General features: G+C 33.8%; 4 protein-coding genes across 4 annotated transcripts in view; 2 read left to right on the forward strand and 2 right to left on the reverse strand.

The window, feature by feature from the left end:
* Positions 1 to 18,594, reverse strand: part of LOC126775354 (uncharacterized) — an 84,973-nt gene that overhangs the window by 65,077 nt on the left and 1,302 nt on the right. Inside the window, exon 4 of the mRNA XM_050497226.1 lies at positions 18,359 to 18,487. Within this exon, the coding sequence (XP_050353183.1) occupies positions 18,359 to 18,487 (129 nt within the window). The remainder of the gene's footprint in view (positions 1 to 18,358; positions 18,488 to 18,594) is intronic.
* The window catches only part of LOC126775338 (asparagine--tRNA ligase, cytoplasmic-like), an 89,531-nt gene that overhangs the window by 51,090 nt on the left and 19,847 nt on the right, over positions 1 to 18,594 (forward strand). The window lies entirely within an intron of this gene.
* LOC126775335 (glutamate receptor ionotropic, kainate 2-like) overlaps positions 1 to 18,594 on the reverse strand; it is a 102,264-nt gene that overhangs the window by 35,581 nt on the left and 48,089 nt on the right. The gene's annotated exons all lie outside the window — the stretch shown is intronic.
* Positions 2,061 to 12,844, forward strand: LOC126775343 (luciferin 4-monooxygenase-like). The gene is made up of 12 exons (XM_050497209.1): positions 2,061 to 2,257; positions 2,584 to 2,735; positions 3,640 to 3,847; positions 6,132 to 6,333; positions 6,686 to 6,808; positions 7,529 to 7,703; positions 8,209 to 8,349; positions 9,090 to 9,215; positions 9,762 to 9,845; positions 10,293 to 10,439; positions 11,148 to 11,313; positions 11,619 to 12,844. Exons 2-12 carry the CDS (start codon positions 2,586 to 2,588, stop codon positions 11,744 to 11,746), a joined length of 1,650 nt encoding a protein of 549 aa, XP_050353166.1. The 5' UTR covers positions 2,061 to 2,257; positions 2,584 to 2,585; the 3' UTR covers positions 11,747 to 12,844.

Below are 18,594 nucleotides of genomic sequence, written 5' to 3' on the forward strand. Positions count from 1 at the left end.
AGCTCCGCCTTAGCCTAAGCAAGGCTTCCGCGTCCACTTAAAGCAAGCTTCCCCCGACGAGCACTGCTACATTTAGCCGCTGCTCTGACTTCCGTCTCCGTATCGGAGCTGGAATCGAGCAGGGCGACTCCCACAAGTGGGCGTTTACGCCTAACATTATTATTGTCGGACGACAATTCTGTGTCAACGTCCATTGTCGACACAACAACAACAACGATAAAAAATTATGACAAACAACAACAACGACAACAACAAGCAAGAATAGGTCTATGAAAGACCTTTAACCAAACAACAAAACCAATCCATAACGAAAAACAAAATCCATACACAAAGCCAATATAATATGTCACGACAGACAACAACAAAAACCAATAAACAAGCGAGAGTATTCAAAGAAAACATACAAGAAACATTGATAACAATTTAACTTGTACACGTCCGAACGGTTCGACGGTTCGAGCGCCTATCATAGTACAAGCCCTGCTTAGCTTGGGATCGGGTGGCCGTGTGTGAATTATGTCCCAGGATATTATAATAAAAATGTAACATCTACTTAAAATAATAATAATCAAACACCACATAACCTCATCTCATATAAAGTACAGTTTTTTTAAATAAAAAGCAAATAAATTATTAAAGTATAATTAAGAAACTAAAAGTGTAATAGGTTTAAGAAAGCTTGAGTGACTTGTTTGCGGAAAGCTCAACTGAGCTTAACATTGTGTACTGAATCTGAAGACAAAAGACTTAATTAATTTGCTAAAAAGCTAAATAGCGTTGTTTGTCGTAATGTAGGAGCAATTGTTGCAGGATGCCCGAGTGTAACGGACATAACGTCAGCCCGCAGGTTAGCCTGCTAAAGCCAGCCTTCATGTTAACATTTATGATATGTCTATAAAAGCCATAACTAGATATTTTCAATATTATTTATTTTTCAAATAATGTAAGACGAGCTTCTATGCATTTTTATTTTTATCGGTTTCAATATTAACACTAGTATTTTGTAGCCATAAAGACTATATAATGAGGCAATTAATTTTATTTAAAATATCTGATCAATCATTATTAAAGTTCAGGCCAGAATTAATCGGGTAAACGTATACTTAACGTAAACGTAAATTTATACATTTGTAATATATATCTATGTAAATATTAATAACAATATAGTAATGTCAAATAATTATAAATAATTAGCCAACTACACAGGAGATATTATTGTGCACAAGTGTGTGCGCAAACAAAAGTGCACTCTCTATTTCCTAACTCTCATAATCCGATGGGATGGCAATACAACACGATCGAAAAGAGTTCAGGCGCAGGACCACGTGTTTACGTGCTTTTCGAGGCACGGGAATGTAGACACTTCTAACTTCCACTCCGGGCTGCTACTAAGAATTTTCTGACAGAAAAACCCAATAACTTTTAATTGACCTGACCTGGGAATTAAACCCAGGACCTCCGGGTCTGAGGCCTTACATCAAGCCACTAGACCAAGGAGGAATCAATATATTAATACTTACATAGGTACATATTATAAATGTCAACATTTTTTTTTGTGATATTAACCAAATTAACTTTTAAAATATTAAGAGAAGTATTTATAAGCCAGCGTTTGATCGTTGTCTCTCCTGATCTTAAGCATCGACACGGTTGAGGATGTAGCACGCTTGCCTAGAAGAAACCTGTTTACTTTGGATTTGAAGACACCAATGTATCAGGAAATACAGACTCAGGCAAAGTATTCAACAGTTTTGCAGTGCGAATGATAAATGTGGTTCGATTATTTATAGATTAAATTCGACCTGCTTTACATGTACTTTTATGGTACAGGAACATTTTGATACACATCAAAATCATGTTTAAAATCCTATCAATTTATTAATAAATAAAAAATACGATAATTTTCTAAGCTACATAGTTATGTTGTAAAAAATAAAATACAAATTATTATCTTATATTTATGAACGCCGCCATAATAATGTGACGCATTATGAATATAAAAAGTGCTAATGCACTTGATACCTTATATAGCAATTAAAGAGCAGTCGGAAAATATATCCATCAACAATTTACTGCAGTATTAATACGACATTGATTCAATTGAACACATTATTGTTCTCTGAGTGTCTTAAATATAAATAATATTTTCTTTTAATAAAGTTAAAAAGCGTTGTAATGATAATAGTGCTATAATATTTTGATACGTATTCTTAATATTGGTGTTCGATAAATATCACATTTAAAGTTTTAAATAAAGGCAAGTATTCACAAGTGGAAGCGAAATGACTCAGTGGAAAGTCACTTGAATTTTCATGCAATCCGGAATTTTCATGTCCTTAATTTGTGGTTGTAATTTATATCGTGCTTGGCGGTGAATCGCCAGGAAACCTACATGTGTCGAATGAAATTCTGCCACATTCATATCCACAAACCCGCATTGATGCAGGGTGGTAAATGAAAATCCAAGCCTCAAGATCAGTTGAGGATTTGGATCAGCAATAGAATATTTATTACTTAACTAACTTTTATTTACTAAATTTTAATGACGTGAGTTTGTAATTTAGTTTTCGTTATATATAACAGCAATGTATAAACAAACATCCGATGCGGTTTGGTGGTACCTCCACGAATTAGGATCGCGAGTGGTCGCCGATTCTGGCATAACAAGCGATAGATATCATGTTGGTAAAATTATACTGCGCAGCTTAAAGGACGCTCCGGACTATGTATTGCAGGTATTAAGCAAAGGATTAAATTAATAATTAACTTAAGTAACCTTAGTGCAAGCCACCCACTTTTATCATTCGTTAGAAGAAAAGACATAAAGAGCTTAAAATAATTGCGAAAACATATAATCCTAATCTGGTTGTGTTACTTGGTTACGTAACCAATTAAAAAGTACTTTTTTAGATCACTTGCTTTACAATATGTATTGTGACCAGTTAAAAATACAATGTTAAAATAGATTGGTAAATAATTGTTATCAGCGAAATCAATATGTACTTAAAGCAATTTGCATTGACTCGGTATATGAAACGATATCTACAAGATGCGGGTCAAGGTGTGTAGCTATTGTAAATATAATAATAATAATAATAATAATATCCTGGGACATTTTTCACACACGGCCATCTGATCCCAAATTAAGCAGACAACTGATATACTACATATACTACTTCTCTTTTGTAAATACATACTTATATAGATAATTACACCCAGACTCAGGACAAACAGACATGTTCATGCACACAAATGTCTGTCCTGGGTGGGAATCGAACCCACAACCTTCGGCGTGAAAGGCAAGTATCTACCAACCACGCCAACCGACTCATAATCATATATCATCAATATTGCACAAATAAATACCTCCTAAGTACTTACTGTTGACCGAGCGTCGAACTGTGTATACTGTGCTTACAGTATAATTACAGACACAAGGGACATAATATCTTAGTTCAAAAGTTTCGTGGTATACAGAATTTTTAATATTACTTACGGTACCAATGTATGATCACCCCCACCCATGGGGGTGGGGGTGACCACTTACCATATTGTAACCCATTTACTGGTCCGCCTAACAATTTTATAAAAAAATAATAGTTGAAACATATTTTATATGATAATCATTCGCTCTAACAGATAGATGGAGCCACGGATGAGAGAGAGACGAGTAAATCGGTCTTAGAGCGTTCAGTGAGATGTGCTTCTGTGTTCAAGAATATGGGTCTCAAATACCAGGACGTCATAGTTATCATGGCTCCAAACCATCTTGACTTGGTTATACCGATGTATGCTGCTCTGTATCTTGGCATCACTGTGGCAGGAGTTGACATGGGCTTAAGAATAAGTAAGTAATCGAGTTATCTACTGGCTTTCAAGTTCTTCGGTACATCTAGGTTTGAAGACATTTATTCTAAATAAGAGATATTATAGTCACTTACTTGAGAACAGAAGTTATAAAATATGTACAATTAAATTCACCATTCCATCTTTTTTTTATAGAATAGGAAGGCGAACGAGCATATGGGCCACCTGATGGTAAGTGGTCACCAACGCCCATAGACATTGGCATTGTAAGAAATGTTAACCATCGCTTACATCACCAATGCGCCACCAACCTTAGTAACTAAGATGTTATGTCCCTTGTGTCTGTAATTACACAGGCTTACACTCTTCGAACCGGAACACAACACTACCAAGTAATACTGTTTTGCGGTAGAATATCTGATGAGTGGGTGGTACCTACCCAGACGAGCTTGCACAAAGCTCTACCACCAGTAAACAAAGCTCTACCACCAGTCCATCTTAAGTACTGTGTTTTAGGTAATGAGAAGTGTTAATAATTTTAATAGGTGGGTATTTTTAAGTTAATTTTAAGCATACACTTACGAAATTTACTCAGTTAAAAATGTAATTACAAACATTAATTAACGTTAAGTTAAATAGTAATAAAAAAGTTTCCGCTGATTGTTCATGTATATACATAACAAGTAAATCCTTATATTGAAAATTAAAAAACAGTTTTATCCACCTAACTCATTGTATTGTCAAAATTACACATCACACAGCACTACATTATACAGCAATTAACTCGTTTACACACCAATCAAGTTTCCACTTAAAACTAATTCATGAATGCCTGTAAACAAGCACTTTACTAAATTGCTTGTTTACAGGCATTTTATATTATTTAAAATAATAATTATGAAGATTCAAACAGCTAACAAACAGTACAACAATAAAATATATATATAATAAAAAAATGAAAAAAAAAAACAATGACTAAATTGACAAATGCACAATAATTTTTTTTAAATGTATTGAGCGTACAAGAAAACATGTCCATGTCATTAAACTTCCTATTATAGCTCTTACAAGAACGATATATAAATTCGTTTTGAGCAAAATTGGTTCGAGTGGAGAGTAAGTGGAATATAGCACTATTGCGTGTGCTTACTTTTTTACATCTGAAGTAAATATTGCCTAAAAGATATGGACTATCATTAAAGTTATGTATTAGTTTAAATAAAAACCTTAATCTCGTAGTGTTCGACGATCCAGTAAAGAAACCATTTTAGGCGGATATTGATTCAGAGTGAAACATTTAGAATTAAGATATTTAATGAATTTATGTTGAATTTTTTCTATTGTATTAATATAAATTTTATATTGTGGATTTCAGACTACAGAACCATATTCCAGCAATGAACGGACAAAGGCAAACAAATTTTGTTTTATAAATGTCTAAAATACGAAATATATATTCCATTAGTATTTAATTTATAGTAGACTCTGTATTGATTGTTTTAAAAACATTTTTTGTTGTTTATTTTATTGTTAAAATGTTTAATTTGCTGTATAATATTCAATTAATTCTGCAGTAGCGCTATCTTTGAACAAACTATGTTAAAGAAATGTTTGTTTATATAATTTATCTAAAATAAATCATCTCGAAATCCTACTTCACTTTTAATTAAAAACGGTTCTGTGGTTTCAGCAGGTAGACATATTGGAAATTGAAGTTCTACAAATCCACTAGGTTTTCATGTGTCTATCGGCTTCTTAGGGACAATAGACAGTTATTGGGTTTGTCTTTCAAGAAATTTTCAGAAGCAGTCTTACACTGCTGTGCCTTGAAAAGCACATAGCATACAGTTGTTGGTTTACCGTTCTATCGGATTATAATATATTTATCTGTGTTTGAGCACACACTGCGCTGTACTATGTGCTGTGCTAGTTGGCTAGCCTTAAAGGTCTAAATCTAGAAATCGGTCTCCTAATCAATGTCCTCCAAGACAATATTATCATTATCATTACAGTTTTGGCAAAGTTCGCTTGATAAAAGCACGGACACTTGGTGGTAGGGCTTGGTGCAAATCTGTCTGGGTAGATACCACCAACTCATCTCATATATTCTACCGCCAAACAGCAATACTTGGTATTATTGTGTTCCTGTTGGAAGTGTGAATGAGTTAGTGTAACTACAGGCACGAGGATCATAAAATCTTAGTTCCCAATGTTTGTGGCGCATTGATGACGTTAGGAATGGTTTTGGAAATTTCTTCTCACCAACAAAACCTTTTTTATATATTAGTATAACCTACTTTAAAAAAGCGTTTTATTGATTACAGATGAGCTTCGAGACACACTGAAATGTACTAAACCAAAATTAATATTCTGCGAAAACTCAAATGTCCCGACTGTTGAAGAAGCATTGAAAGCGTTAAACATCTCGACTAAAATTGTAACATTTGGTAAAAAACTGGACGATAATCTGTGCTTTACAGAATTACTTGACAATCACGCTGGAGACACTTCAGTTGAACAGTTTAAGTATGTATTGATAATAATATAGTAATTGATAACACTTAACAGACTAGCTCTTGTTATGTATTTATTATTATTTATGATATCTATAAATTATAAGTGCTTATTAAATACTTACAGATTAAAATAAGACTAATCGTACAAATCATGACCGAACGATATAATAAAAAGTATTTATATACTTATCAACGCTTTCTCGTTGAATCGCATCGAAAATATATAAAACAAATGTGTGCGTCTGCATATGAATTTGCGTGTGCACTTGTGTGATTGCGTGCGTGTGTTAATCATGGTATATATTGTTTTTTTTTTTATATTATGTGCTTTACTTATACGACTATGTCGGTTTTTATTCTAGACCAGCTGACTTCAACCCAATGCTGACGACTGCTGTGTTGGTGACAACAAGTGGATCGACGGCAATACCAAAAACAGCTGCACTAACGCATAAGAATATTTTCTATGGATTTCCTAATATATTGTGAATATACTATTTATTATTACATATTAATCTTTTTTTTATAGAATAGGAAGGTGGACGAGCATATGGGCCACCTGATGGTAAGTGGTCACCAACGCCCTTAGACATTGGCATTGTAAGCAATAACAACCATCGCTTACATAGCCAATGCGTCACCAACCTTGGGAACTGCGATGTTATGTCCCTTGTGCCTGTAGTTACACTGGCTCACTCGCCCTTCAAACCGGAACGCAACAATACTAAGTATAAATACTTATAAGCTCATGAAAACTTAGTGGTAAGGTTTTGTATCCACGATCTTGGGTTTCAATTCACATGTTCTAACCACTAAACCATATGGTAAGAAAAATTAAGATGAAAATTAAAAGAAACATGATATATCAACCCGACTAAATTCAATTTGCTTAATTTTTTCACGTATTTACCTTAAATTTATATATAGTGTGTATGTTTTGCACGATATCTGTTTAACTAAATGTTGCATGAAAGATAATGCTTTTTGTTTTTGCTTACAAGTATATTTGCTTGCCTACAAGTATATTAAAACCTATAGCCTCGCCTGGGGCTTAAGCTTACTTCAAATAAGATAATGCTTTTTGTTTTTGCTTACAAGTATATTTGCTTGCCTGTCGGGGGCGTAAGAAGTCATGACATCTGTAAAACTACATTTCATGCAAATAATGTATGAAACAAAAATATGTAACTACTGTTTTTTTTAAGGGTTTTCAATACAAAATTTCCATCGCCGTTTGACATAGCTATGCTCCTGTCACCGGTTCAGTGGGTATCAGCCACGTTCCAGTTTATTATGTCACCCATTATGAGATACACGCGAGTGCAGACATCTTCCGCGCCAACGACTGACCACGTCTACTCCCTGATAAACACTTACAAGGTCAGATTCACCGAATCAGCTTTTTATACCTTACTTACACCTGCGTATTGTGCAAGTGTTCGGTATAAAAAACCTATAGCCTCGCCTGGGGCTTAAGCTTACTTCAAATAAATTTTGAACCCAATCGTTTCATTGCTTAATCATTTTTTTAACAATAACAGTTTAGTTGTATCTTCGTCTAAAGTAACGCAGTTTAAACGCTCACAGACGATCTCCGAATTCTCGATAATTTTAAGACAAATTTTATTTGAACTAAAAATAGTGTGAACTTTTTTTGTAATTAAAAGTTACCGTTGACACCTAACATTTAAGACATATTGTTCTGAGCACTCGCTAAATTTCCCATAAAAAATAAAAACTGGTCAATGTTCCATTGCCGAGTGGCTCTTCCCCTCTTAAGGAGAAGGTTTGCTAAAAATTAATGCATTCTAACCAATGGGCCATCTCGGCTCTTAAATGGGAATCATAAATATCTTACACTTTATATTAACTTTAATTTTCACAGCCAGAGTTTACTATACTGAGTCCAACATTTATGACGACTTTATTCAAAACATGCGAGAAAGATAAATGCGATTTTAGCTCGCTTAAGTTTATACTCGTCGGTGGAAGCGCTGTTTCTAAACAGCTGCTAGAAGAGGTTAAGGTAAGCTATTTTGATTATTGAGGGACATTTGAGGTATCCAGATGGATACTAATTTAAAAATGGCAGACGCGGATATTTGCCTCATGGTCTGTGATCACATTTGCCTATAGTTAAGAAATACTTACACTGTCGATGTGTCGCTATCAATACTGTACGTATTGCTGTATGGCGGTAGAATATGTGATGAATGAGGATGGGTATTACTTACCCAAAGAGGCTTGCATACAGTCCTACCACCGTATAATCAACTCATAACCCATCAATGCCTTCCAACCACAAGATCCGAGATGTTGAATACCTTGTAATTATAATATATTTATACAGATATTATATTTATATACATATAAATTACATACCCATACAATACAATAGAAATATTTTGCTTTGATTTTACGCAGAAAAATAAACTGAAATGAATTTTACGAAAGTAAGTATTGCTTCGAGAGCAATCTCTTCCAGACAAACTTTGGTTTGAAGAGTTGAATTTTAATAAAGCGGTGAGGAAGAAATTATTTTTACTGAGTTCAATACTTTAAGACCATATACCTCATATCCTATGAGTAATTCCTTACACTACTGGTTGCCTGCAAGAGATCGTTTTGTAGCGATATGATCGCCAAAGTCGTATGCTACTCATAATTAAGTTGTATCCATGTTTTGTTATTTTTTTTTATCTTTGTGGTGTACAATAAAATAAATTTTCGTTTCTTAATAAAAGTTTGCTTTTTTAATGATTTCAGAAAGTAATACCAAATTGTCATTTACAAATTGGCTACGGATTGACAGAGTCTTCAGGCTTGGTGGCCACTCCAGCGTATTCACCTTTTGGTTCAATAGGTGCACCGCTAAACAGTGTGCAGTTCAAAGTGGGTATTTAAAATTGATAAGCCACTCTTAATTATATAATATATATATAAAGAGGTCGATTCTATATTTTTATTCAAATAACCCTTTTTTATGTATGTATGTATGTTTGTATCTTTTTTTTTATAAAATAGGAAGGCGGACGAGCATATGAGCCACCTGATGGTGGTAAGTGGTCACCAAGGCCCATAGAAATTGGCATTGTAAGAAATTTTAACCATCACTTATACCAACACGCCACCAACCTTGGGAACTATGTCCCTTGTGCCTGTAATTACACTGGCTCACTCACCCTTCAAACCGGAACACAACAATACCAAATACTTCTTTTTCGCGGTAGAATATCTGATATATGGATGGTACCTACCCAGACGGGCTTGCACAAAGCTCTACCACCAGTATATATCTTATATAGATATCCAAGTAAATAATAAGCGGTATCAATTAAATAATAGTAACGACTTCAAACCGATTACATATGTACGTCTGCCTACCTGTTTCATAAAAAAAAACATAATGCAAGTTCGTATTGAATTATCTTGTTACAGCTGGTAGACATGAACACGAATGAAGAGATCACTAAACCAAATGAACCCGGAGAATTAAGATTAAAAGGACCTGCAGTTTTCAAGGTAAATTCATACAGTAATTTTCTTATTTCAAATTGTTTGCCGCCCATAGACATTGGCACTGTAAGAAATATTAACTATCTTATATATCTTAATGCGCCGCAAACTAATGTAAGATGTTCACGACCATTGTTTCTGCAGTTACACTGGCTTGAGTGAGCCCGTGAGTAGAAATCGGCACACATTTAAAAATAAAATAAATCTGAATCAAAATCATCATCATCATCATCATCATCACCCTTTTCGCGTCCACTGCTGGACATAGGTCTCTCCAATGACGCGCCACTGAGCACTGAGTATCAAAATACTTTACTAATTTTCTGACCCCGCCTTCATATAAATAAAATAATTATTTTATAACGTTTTTTTCAGCATGCGATAGTTATACATGTATAAAATTATACATCCAACTCGAATTCTACTTATCGAGTTATTTTTTTAAATTATCAGGAGTACTATAATGACGCGCAGATGACCGCTGCGGCCTTCGATGAAGACGGATGGTTGAAGACGGGAGACATTCTCTACAGAGATGAATATTTCAATTACTATTTCGTTGATCGACTGAAATTGCTATTAAAATACAAAAGTTACCAGGTATTTATAATTAAATATACCAACTTTTTGTGCGCCTTATAATTAAATTCATGTTACAACGCCATCTATCGGGTCTAGTGTGTATGATGTTCTAATAATGATGTACTCCTGACCGATTTCAGCCACGGTGGCAAATATAACGAGAGATTACAACTGCGCAGTATATATTATAGTGCATAAGTATGTGCGTAAACGTAGGTGCATTCTTTTTTCTCTCATTCTGATAATCCGATGGGTCGGTGACCGGAAAGAGTTCAGGCGTAGGACCAACGGCTTTACATGCTTTCCGAGACACGGGAGTGTACACACTTCCAACTTCCAGACTCCGAGCTGCTACTGAGAATTTTCGAAAGAAAAACCCACTAACTTTTTTTCGGGTGGACCTGACTTTTGAACCCAGGATCTCGGTATATACGGCCTATATATGTGCTATATACGCTATATATGCAACTAGGCGATCAGACTAACACAGCCATTAAGTTGCCTACCTTAGGAACAGACGATCGTTTGTGTAAAAACAATAATAATTCACATAAATTAAAAAAATTATAAAATAGTCATATATAATTAATTTTCATGTACTTATTTTGTATTATTAATTCATCTCGTTCGTGGTGGTGAACGAAAACATCGCAAGGAAACCTGCTTGTGACAGATAAAAATATATTTTATGTAAATTTATAGACTTACTTTGGTTTTTTTTTCCAGGTGTCCCCAGTGGAAGTAGAAAATGTCATCATCAAGCACCCTGGTGTACTAGACGTGGCTGTCACTGGCATACCTGATGATGAATGCGGTGATCTGATCGTCGCATTTGTTGTACCTCTTAAAGGGTATAGCGTTACAGCTCAGGAAATCAAAGATTTGGTCAAAGGTTTGTAACAAAATCCCATATACAATCATTGAAGTAGATTCAAGGGTTCATATGACTTGTGGAAAAGTGGCTGACAATATCTCTGAGCGGTGGTGACCATATTCCAATAGGCGGTCAATTTTCCATCTACCTTCATAAATTAAAAATAATTAAATATAAATAGTCGTTTATTTATAAACAAGTATCATGTGTTAAGTCTGAGTATTGCTTGGTGACTTACCATCCAATGGCCTATTTGCCCGACCTACCTATAATAGAGAAATGAAAAATAATTAATATTAGTATTATTATGATTCTACTTCCAGCTTCGCTATCAGATTCAAAGCAACTAAGAGGAGGTGTGATCTTCCTTAAGGAAATGCCGACGACTTCAACATCGAAACTTGACCGAGCCAAATTGAAATCAATGGCTCTTACTTTGAATAGAGAATGAATGAATATTTACAAAATCTAAATTAGTTTAAATCAAAAAAAATTACGAAGATTATTATGGGAATTAAAAAAAAAACACATATACTTTATACTTTATTGTACACCACACCACAAAGAGAAAAATACACAACATGTATACTGCCAAAATAAATGTACAATTATGACGACCATATCACTACATAGCGATCTCTTCCAGGCAACCAACGGTGTGAGTAATTACAGATAGGATATGGGGTAGGTGGTGGTATGAATAAAATAATATTAATATTTAATTAAAACAAAACCAATAAACAAATGTAAATATAAAATACTATATTATATTATAATTAAATATTATAATTTAATTGTAATATAATTTATTAGTTTACTTAAATATATGCACATATATTTAATTAAAACGAATTTACTTAACTAGTCCAGAATTTTATTGTCAAAATCTGTTTTGCACTCAATTCCATTTTTAAATTGGTATAGTTTCGTTTAATTGTTTTGTGTTTAGTAATAGTAATTGTAAAGTAATATGCATGATTTGTGCTTTTAAATATATCATAATATTTTGTAAATGTATTAAAAATTGTATATATAATAAGATTAATTTGCAGTCCTGTCATTATATATACATTTTAAAATGCACGCGAAACGAGAAGGCTGACTTTCTGGTATTGTGTGGCTTAGGAAGACTTGATATTGACGACCGAGATTCCCGATGACCTTTCGCTTTGAAAAGTGACATAATTTGATATTGATCTAATATTGATTTTTAGTATTATCAACAAATAAACGACGCCCACGAACATAAAATAATAATAACATTGATTTATAACTCAATCAGCGTTGTCTGTCAGGTTATGTGCTTTTTTAACTCGAAATCAACATAGATCGTTAATATTAAGTCATTTTTCACCGAATATTGGATCATAAACAATAGTAGACCAAATGGTTCAGAAGTGACACCGCTAATAGACATAACATTTGTCGATATTTTCAAACTAAAGTTATTTTTTATTAAATCTATATATATTTTTAAAAGAGTTCAACTCGTTTCTTATCTTATATATGGATAATGTTGGTTTGATAAAAATAAAACTGTTTTCATTGGTGTAACATTTTTTATTTATAAATATTACATTTTTGTTTACTTTAGAATTCACTCGGGAAATATATTCATAAGCCGACTTTTGGTGATGTACTATTTCGATGTGTGTAGCTTTTAAATGTTTACCTTATTTTACATTTCCGTGCCTATATCGTGCCTTTATTCTAACCACTAGGCCATATCGGATTTTTTATATAATGTTACTACATATATTTATATATATATATATTTATTTAAATCTGTTTATTGAAATACAAATTTTATAAACGTATTATAGATACATTGAAAAAATCGCAAAGGCTTGACCTCAGACTATTAATAAATTAAATGTACATGATATATTATAATTAACAAATCAACAAATACAATAATAAATATACCCATAGCTTGGCCAGACAATATTTTTTCAGCTCGTGCTTTATACTTTTGCGTTAGCGTTGCGTAGGGGGGGGGGGGGGGCAACTGATTAATAAGACGAGGAATAATATAGCTAGTTGCTCTTTCCCCGTCCATATTTTTTGCATATAAGTAGTTGGGCTTCGAAGTTTCAGCCACTTTAAAGATTAATGACGTGAAGCATCAATTAATGTTTATATCTAAATAAATATATCTGAAGAAACTACCCTTATCGATAAAGAACGAACTTGGAATAATTCCGTGATATCGAATAGACATTACACGACTGTCGCATTAGTTGGATATTCAATTATTATTATTTATTTCCTAGGACATATCCATTATTCACATGCGGCCGTCTGATCCCAAACTAAGCAGAGCTTGTACTATGGAAACCAGACGACTGATATACTACATATACTATTTTTCTTTTATAAATACATATGTATATAGATAATTACACCGAGACTCATGTCAAACAGACATGTTCATGCACACAAATGTCTATCCAGGGTGGAAATTCGAATCCACAACCTTCGGCGTGAAAGGCAAGTTTCTACCAACCACGCTAACCGGCCCCTTTATTTAACACTTTCTTAAACCTGAATCATTACATAGATACAATGATGTAAGTATAAAAAAACAAGCAATCCCTTAAATACAATCCCACATAGAATTCAAACAAACACCATCATCAATGGTGTAGTACTTGTAAAATTTACGCGAATAAAAAATCCGATTTTATTAAAAGATTCAGGGAGAAGGGGACGGTAATCTTCCTTAGGTCTAGGGTAGCCAAGGTACTAAAATCTTCATTACAGGTGAGAATTAAAAAACATACTGCGCTATTGGTACCGAAATATATACTCAGGTTTACACACTTCGCAATGCTATTTATGTCCCCATAAAAATTAACAACATAGTCGTGGCACCTCCCACTATCTGTAAACAATATTTCGATTTACTGATCGATAGAATAGCCTATTCCAATCACAGGAGGAGTAAACACAAATAAACAAATTTGACATTGAATTGACGTGATATCATTGGTCGAGGTCTTGAATAATCTATGATATTCACTATGGATTTGCAAACGGCGTCTTGCATGTCGTGTGTGTCAGAATGTCTGTACAAAGTGACAGATCAGCTTTAAAATACTACCCTCATTTAATACCTATTTAGTACTTTTGTTTAAATATTTGGTACTTATGGTACTTATTTTGGTACTTATATTATCAATGAAATTTTATTTTAAAAAAATGGCCAGTCATTCTGATGTCAAGATGACCGGCCGTTTATGATTTTCGTATTAGTCTCCGTATTGTGCATTTGGCTTTGCACAATCATTAAGTACCTGTGTCCCTATGTGACACCTAATATACATTTTTATTAGATCACTTACTAAAGAAATAAAAATTTTATTAGCAAAAAATCGATTAAGTTTTAATTATTCTGTATAATAACAAAATTTGTTATTTTATTTTTATATTTACTTTCTTTACTAAAAGCAATTTTTCTTTTTCTTGTGCATGAGTGGCACTAATGTCTATGGGTGGTGGTGACTGCTCAATATCAGGTGGTCCATTTATCCGTCCTATAATATATAAAAAAGTTAAAGGTACCACAAATAATAAATAAGTGTAATGATTCTACATAGTAAATAAATTTTAATTGAACATGTTTTTGGTGAATGGTTCTGCATTTTTATTATATCTACTGGTGGTAGGGCTTTGTGCAACTTCGTCTGTAGGTACCACCCACTCATCAGATATTCTACCGCAAAACAGCAGTACTTGGTATTGTTTTGTTCCGGTTTGAAGGGTGAGTGAGCCAGTGTAATTACAGGCACAAGGGACATAACATCTTAGTTCCCAAGGTTGGTTGTCATTGACAATGTAAGCGATGGTTAACATTCCTTACAGTGACAATGTCTATGGGCGTTGGTGACCACTTACCATCAGGTGGCGCATATGCTCGTCCGCCTACCTATACTATAAAAAAATCTTTAAATACATACCTTCGACATAATATGTCTTGTTAAGGAACATATGCCTATGACTGTATAGGAGGTTTCGTTCAGAATAATTTGTTGGAAGAACGCGTCCATCACACCGAGCAGAGGGTCACTTTCCGAGTTCACGTGGCAGATTATCTGACCTACCAGAAGTCTTATCTCTGCAAGCTGAGAAAAGAATATACATATTAATATTATACACAGGATCGTAAATACAAAAATAATATGGCTACAGCGAACAAAATGTTACAAGGCTAGAGCTAATTAAAATTTATAAAGTCATTAGTAGTCTTTAACACAATCGTAAATCAAAATCTGGTGGTGGTAGGGCATTGTGCCAACCCTCTTTGTGTAAGTACCACCAACTCCTCACAGAGTCTACCACCAAACAGCAATATAGTATTACTGTTTTCTAGTTGTAAGCGTAAGTGAGATAGTGTAACTACAGGTACATAGGACACAACATCTTAGTTCCCGAGATTGGTGGCGCATTGGCAGTGTAATGGATGATTAGTATTTCTTACAGCGCCAATGTCTATGGGCGATGGTCACCACTTACAATTAAGTAACCCATTAGGCAGTCCATCTACTATCAATGGTAGATTGAAAAAAAATAATTCGCTTCTTCGTAATTTTATTAAATGCATAGCTAACTCGACCTAGTTAGCTATGCATTTAACTTTTAAGTATTTTCTTAATTAACTAGATTAATATTATAATTAAATCCCGGGTCGAACAGAAAGAAGTTACGAGGTTTCCCTGTCATTCTCAGTAGCATCATGGAGTTAAACAGTTGGGTGGGTATTACTACCCTAACATTTTGTATATGTACAACCAAAGGTCCCCTTCTCTAGTCGTCGGGTTTCCCCTCCCCTCGGACGAAAATATGAATGAAGAAACTAAATGAACTACATACCTAAACGTTGAAGCCGAAATTCAGTTTGAATAGTTGATAGAGGCTATTATTATTATATATAAAATGGAGTATTACCTCATCCTGGGTCTGCTGACAAGGTTCAATAAGTAACATGGGTTTCACAATGTGCCAAATAAACCATATAAGGTCGACGATGAGCATAAATAATTTCGAGTTTGAAAATTCTGGAAAAAATGTGTCAAAATCTAAATATTTTTTATTCATTCATTTTTCCAACATCTTTAATATTTATCGTATTATTATAGCCAATATTCACAAAAACTAAATAAATTATACACATAAATCTTAGTCATGAATCAATTCGTCCATTAGTGAAAACCGTATGAGAATCTGTTCGGTAGTTTTTTTAAATTATCGCGTTCAGACAGACAGACTGATGGACGCTGTGGGGGACTTCCTTTTATAATACGTAGTTAAAATATTCTATAGTAACAATAATTATGTTTGATCTAAGATATCTATTATAATATTATTATGATTAATATATATTATATCAGTACCGTAATAGCTCTTTTTGAGGAGAAGGTTTGGAGTTTCCACCACGCTGCTCCAATATGATATATGCGGGTTGGTGGAATACACATGTGGCAGAATTTCAGTGAAATTAGACACATGCAGGTTTCCTCACGATATTTTCATTCACCGTAAAGGACAAGACGAATTATAATCACAAATTAAGCGCATGAAAGTTCAGTGGTGCTTGCCCGGGCTTGAACCCACGATCATCGGTTAAGATTCACGTATTCTTACCACTGGTCCAAATCGGCTCATGTCGCTACTTAAGTTATTCGTGATATGTTTATAAATACTCGTCCAGTACAGATATATTTATAAATACAAGTCGTAAATCTTAACCGAAGTCTGGGGGTTCAAACTCGAGCAAGAACTCGATTTTTATGTGCTTAGTTTATGTTTATAATTCATTTCGTGCTCGGCGCTGAAGGAAAATATTATGAGGTAACCTTAACCCAACACTGGGACATTTACATACTGCTACTAGCATGAGTAACTTACCTATTGACTGAATAAAAATATATAAACCGATTAATGATGTTGCGAAGTGCATAACGAATATAGTAAGGTGAAAAAAGAGCAAAATGTTTTCTTCGTCATTCAGTTTTCGGATCACTGCACAAGTTGAAACAAAACTGTGGTTCAGAACACGAATTCTGCCTGCCAGCTTTATTCGAGGCGTATTTTTATTATCTGTAATAATAAGATTAATTTCAATATATACTTTTTTTTGTTTCATAGTAAAAAACGATTGTTGAACGATTTAATATCGAGAAACACAGATCCGGAGGTCCAGGGTTCAATTCCCAGGTCGGGCCAATAAAAAGTTATTGGGTTTTTCTGTCAGAAAGTTCTCAGTAGCATCCCGGAGTCTGGAAGTTGGAAGTGTGTACACTCCCGTGCCTCGGAAAGCATGTAAAGCCGTTGGCCTTGCGCCTGAACTCTTTCCGATCGTGTCGGATTGTCGTCCCATTGGATTATGAGAGTGAAAGAAGAACGAGTGCACTATAATATCTCCTGCGCAGTTAGCTAATCTCTCTTGAGATTGGATGCCGTGGCCGAAATCGGTCTGGAGGACATTATTATTATAAGTCTTTAGTCTTTGTTTATACACGTATATACAATTAACAAATTAATCGTCTGTGAGATAACTGACATCAATACTATCTTATGAAAGAAATCGAGATGAGATTTTTACACAGACAATTTTTAGTACTTTTTATAGTTTTGACATAATCCTAACACAATAAACAAACAGTATTTCTATATTGATTGATTAATAGCATTCTTTAGTAGAACCTACCGCTTGTAAAAGTAAATCCCGTCACAATCTTACTATATAATAATTAATACAATCGTTCATGACACAATTGCCCACAGATCAATTCTATTCTGTAAGAACAAACTCGAAACTCAACGCACAAAACAGTCGTGAAATGTCAGAAAGTGATATTTGGCATTGACCATAATAATCATAGTATTTCAATAATACACGCACCTAAATAGTATATCATCATAAGTCGGCTGTCAATATTTCTCGGGTGAGTAATGAAGTGAGTTCTTAGAGAATAGCATTCAGACAACCATAGAATTATACTCGCACCAATTAAAGATCGTTTCGAAGAGCGAAGTGATCGTTTAATTATATTTTAATTACCTTTAAAAGATTGTTTGAAATGCCCCATCATATCTATAACCTGGTTTATATCTGTCATGGGTATCCAAATACTGTTTGATTTCTTATAACTTAATTTATTAATTGTAACGCAATTGTCTTTAGAATTTGCTAAAAGTTAAATAAAATATGTTTATATATATATATATATATTTATACTAGTTTATAATATATTACTATTAAATATGTAATATATTATAAATAATATATTTCTTCAA

The sequence above is a fragment of the Nymphalis io genome, chromosome 18, assembly GCF_905147045.1.
Source record: "Nymphalis io chromosome 18, ilAglIoxx1.1, whole genome shotgun sequence".
Classification (NCBI taxonomy): Eukaryota; Metazoa; Arthropoda; class Insecta; order Lepidoptera; family Nymphalidae; genus Nymphalis; species Nymphalis io.

Excerpts from the sequence above, each read along its gene's own strand:
- LOC126775343 (XM_050497209.1), top strand. The coding sequence starts at position 2,586 with ATGTATAAACAAACATCCGATGCGGTTTGGTGGTACCTCCACGAATTA. Across the intron at positions 7,704-8,208 it reads CCCTGATAAACACTTACAAG|CCAGAGTTTACTATACTGAG; the intron begins GTCAGATTCACC and ends TAATTTTCACAG. Across the intron at positions 10,440-11,147 it reads TAAAATACAAAAGTTACCAG|GTGTCCCCAGTGGAAGTAGA; the intron begins GTATTTATAATT and ends TTTTTTTTCCAG.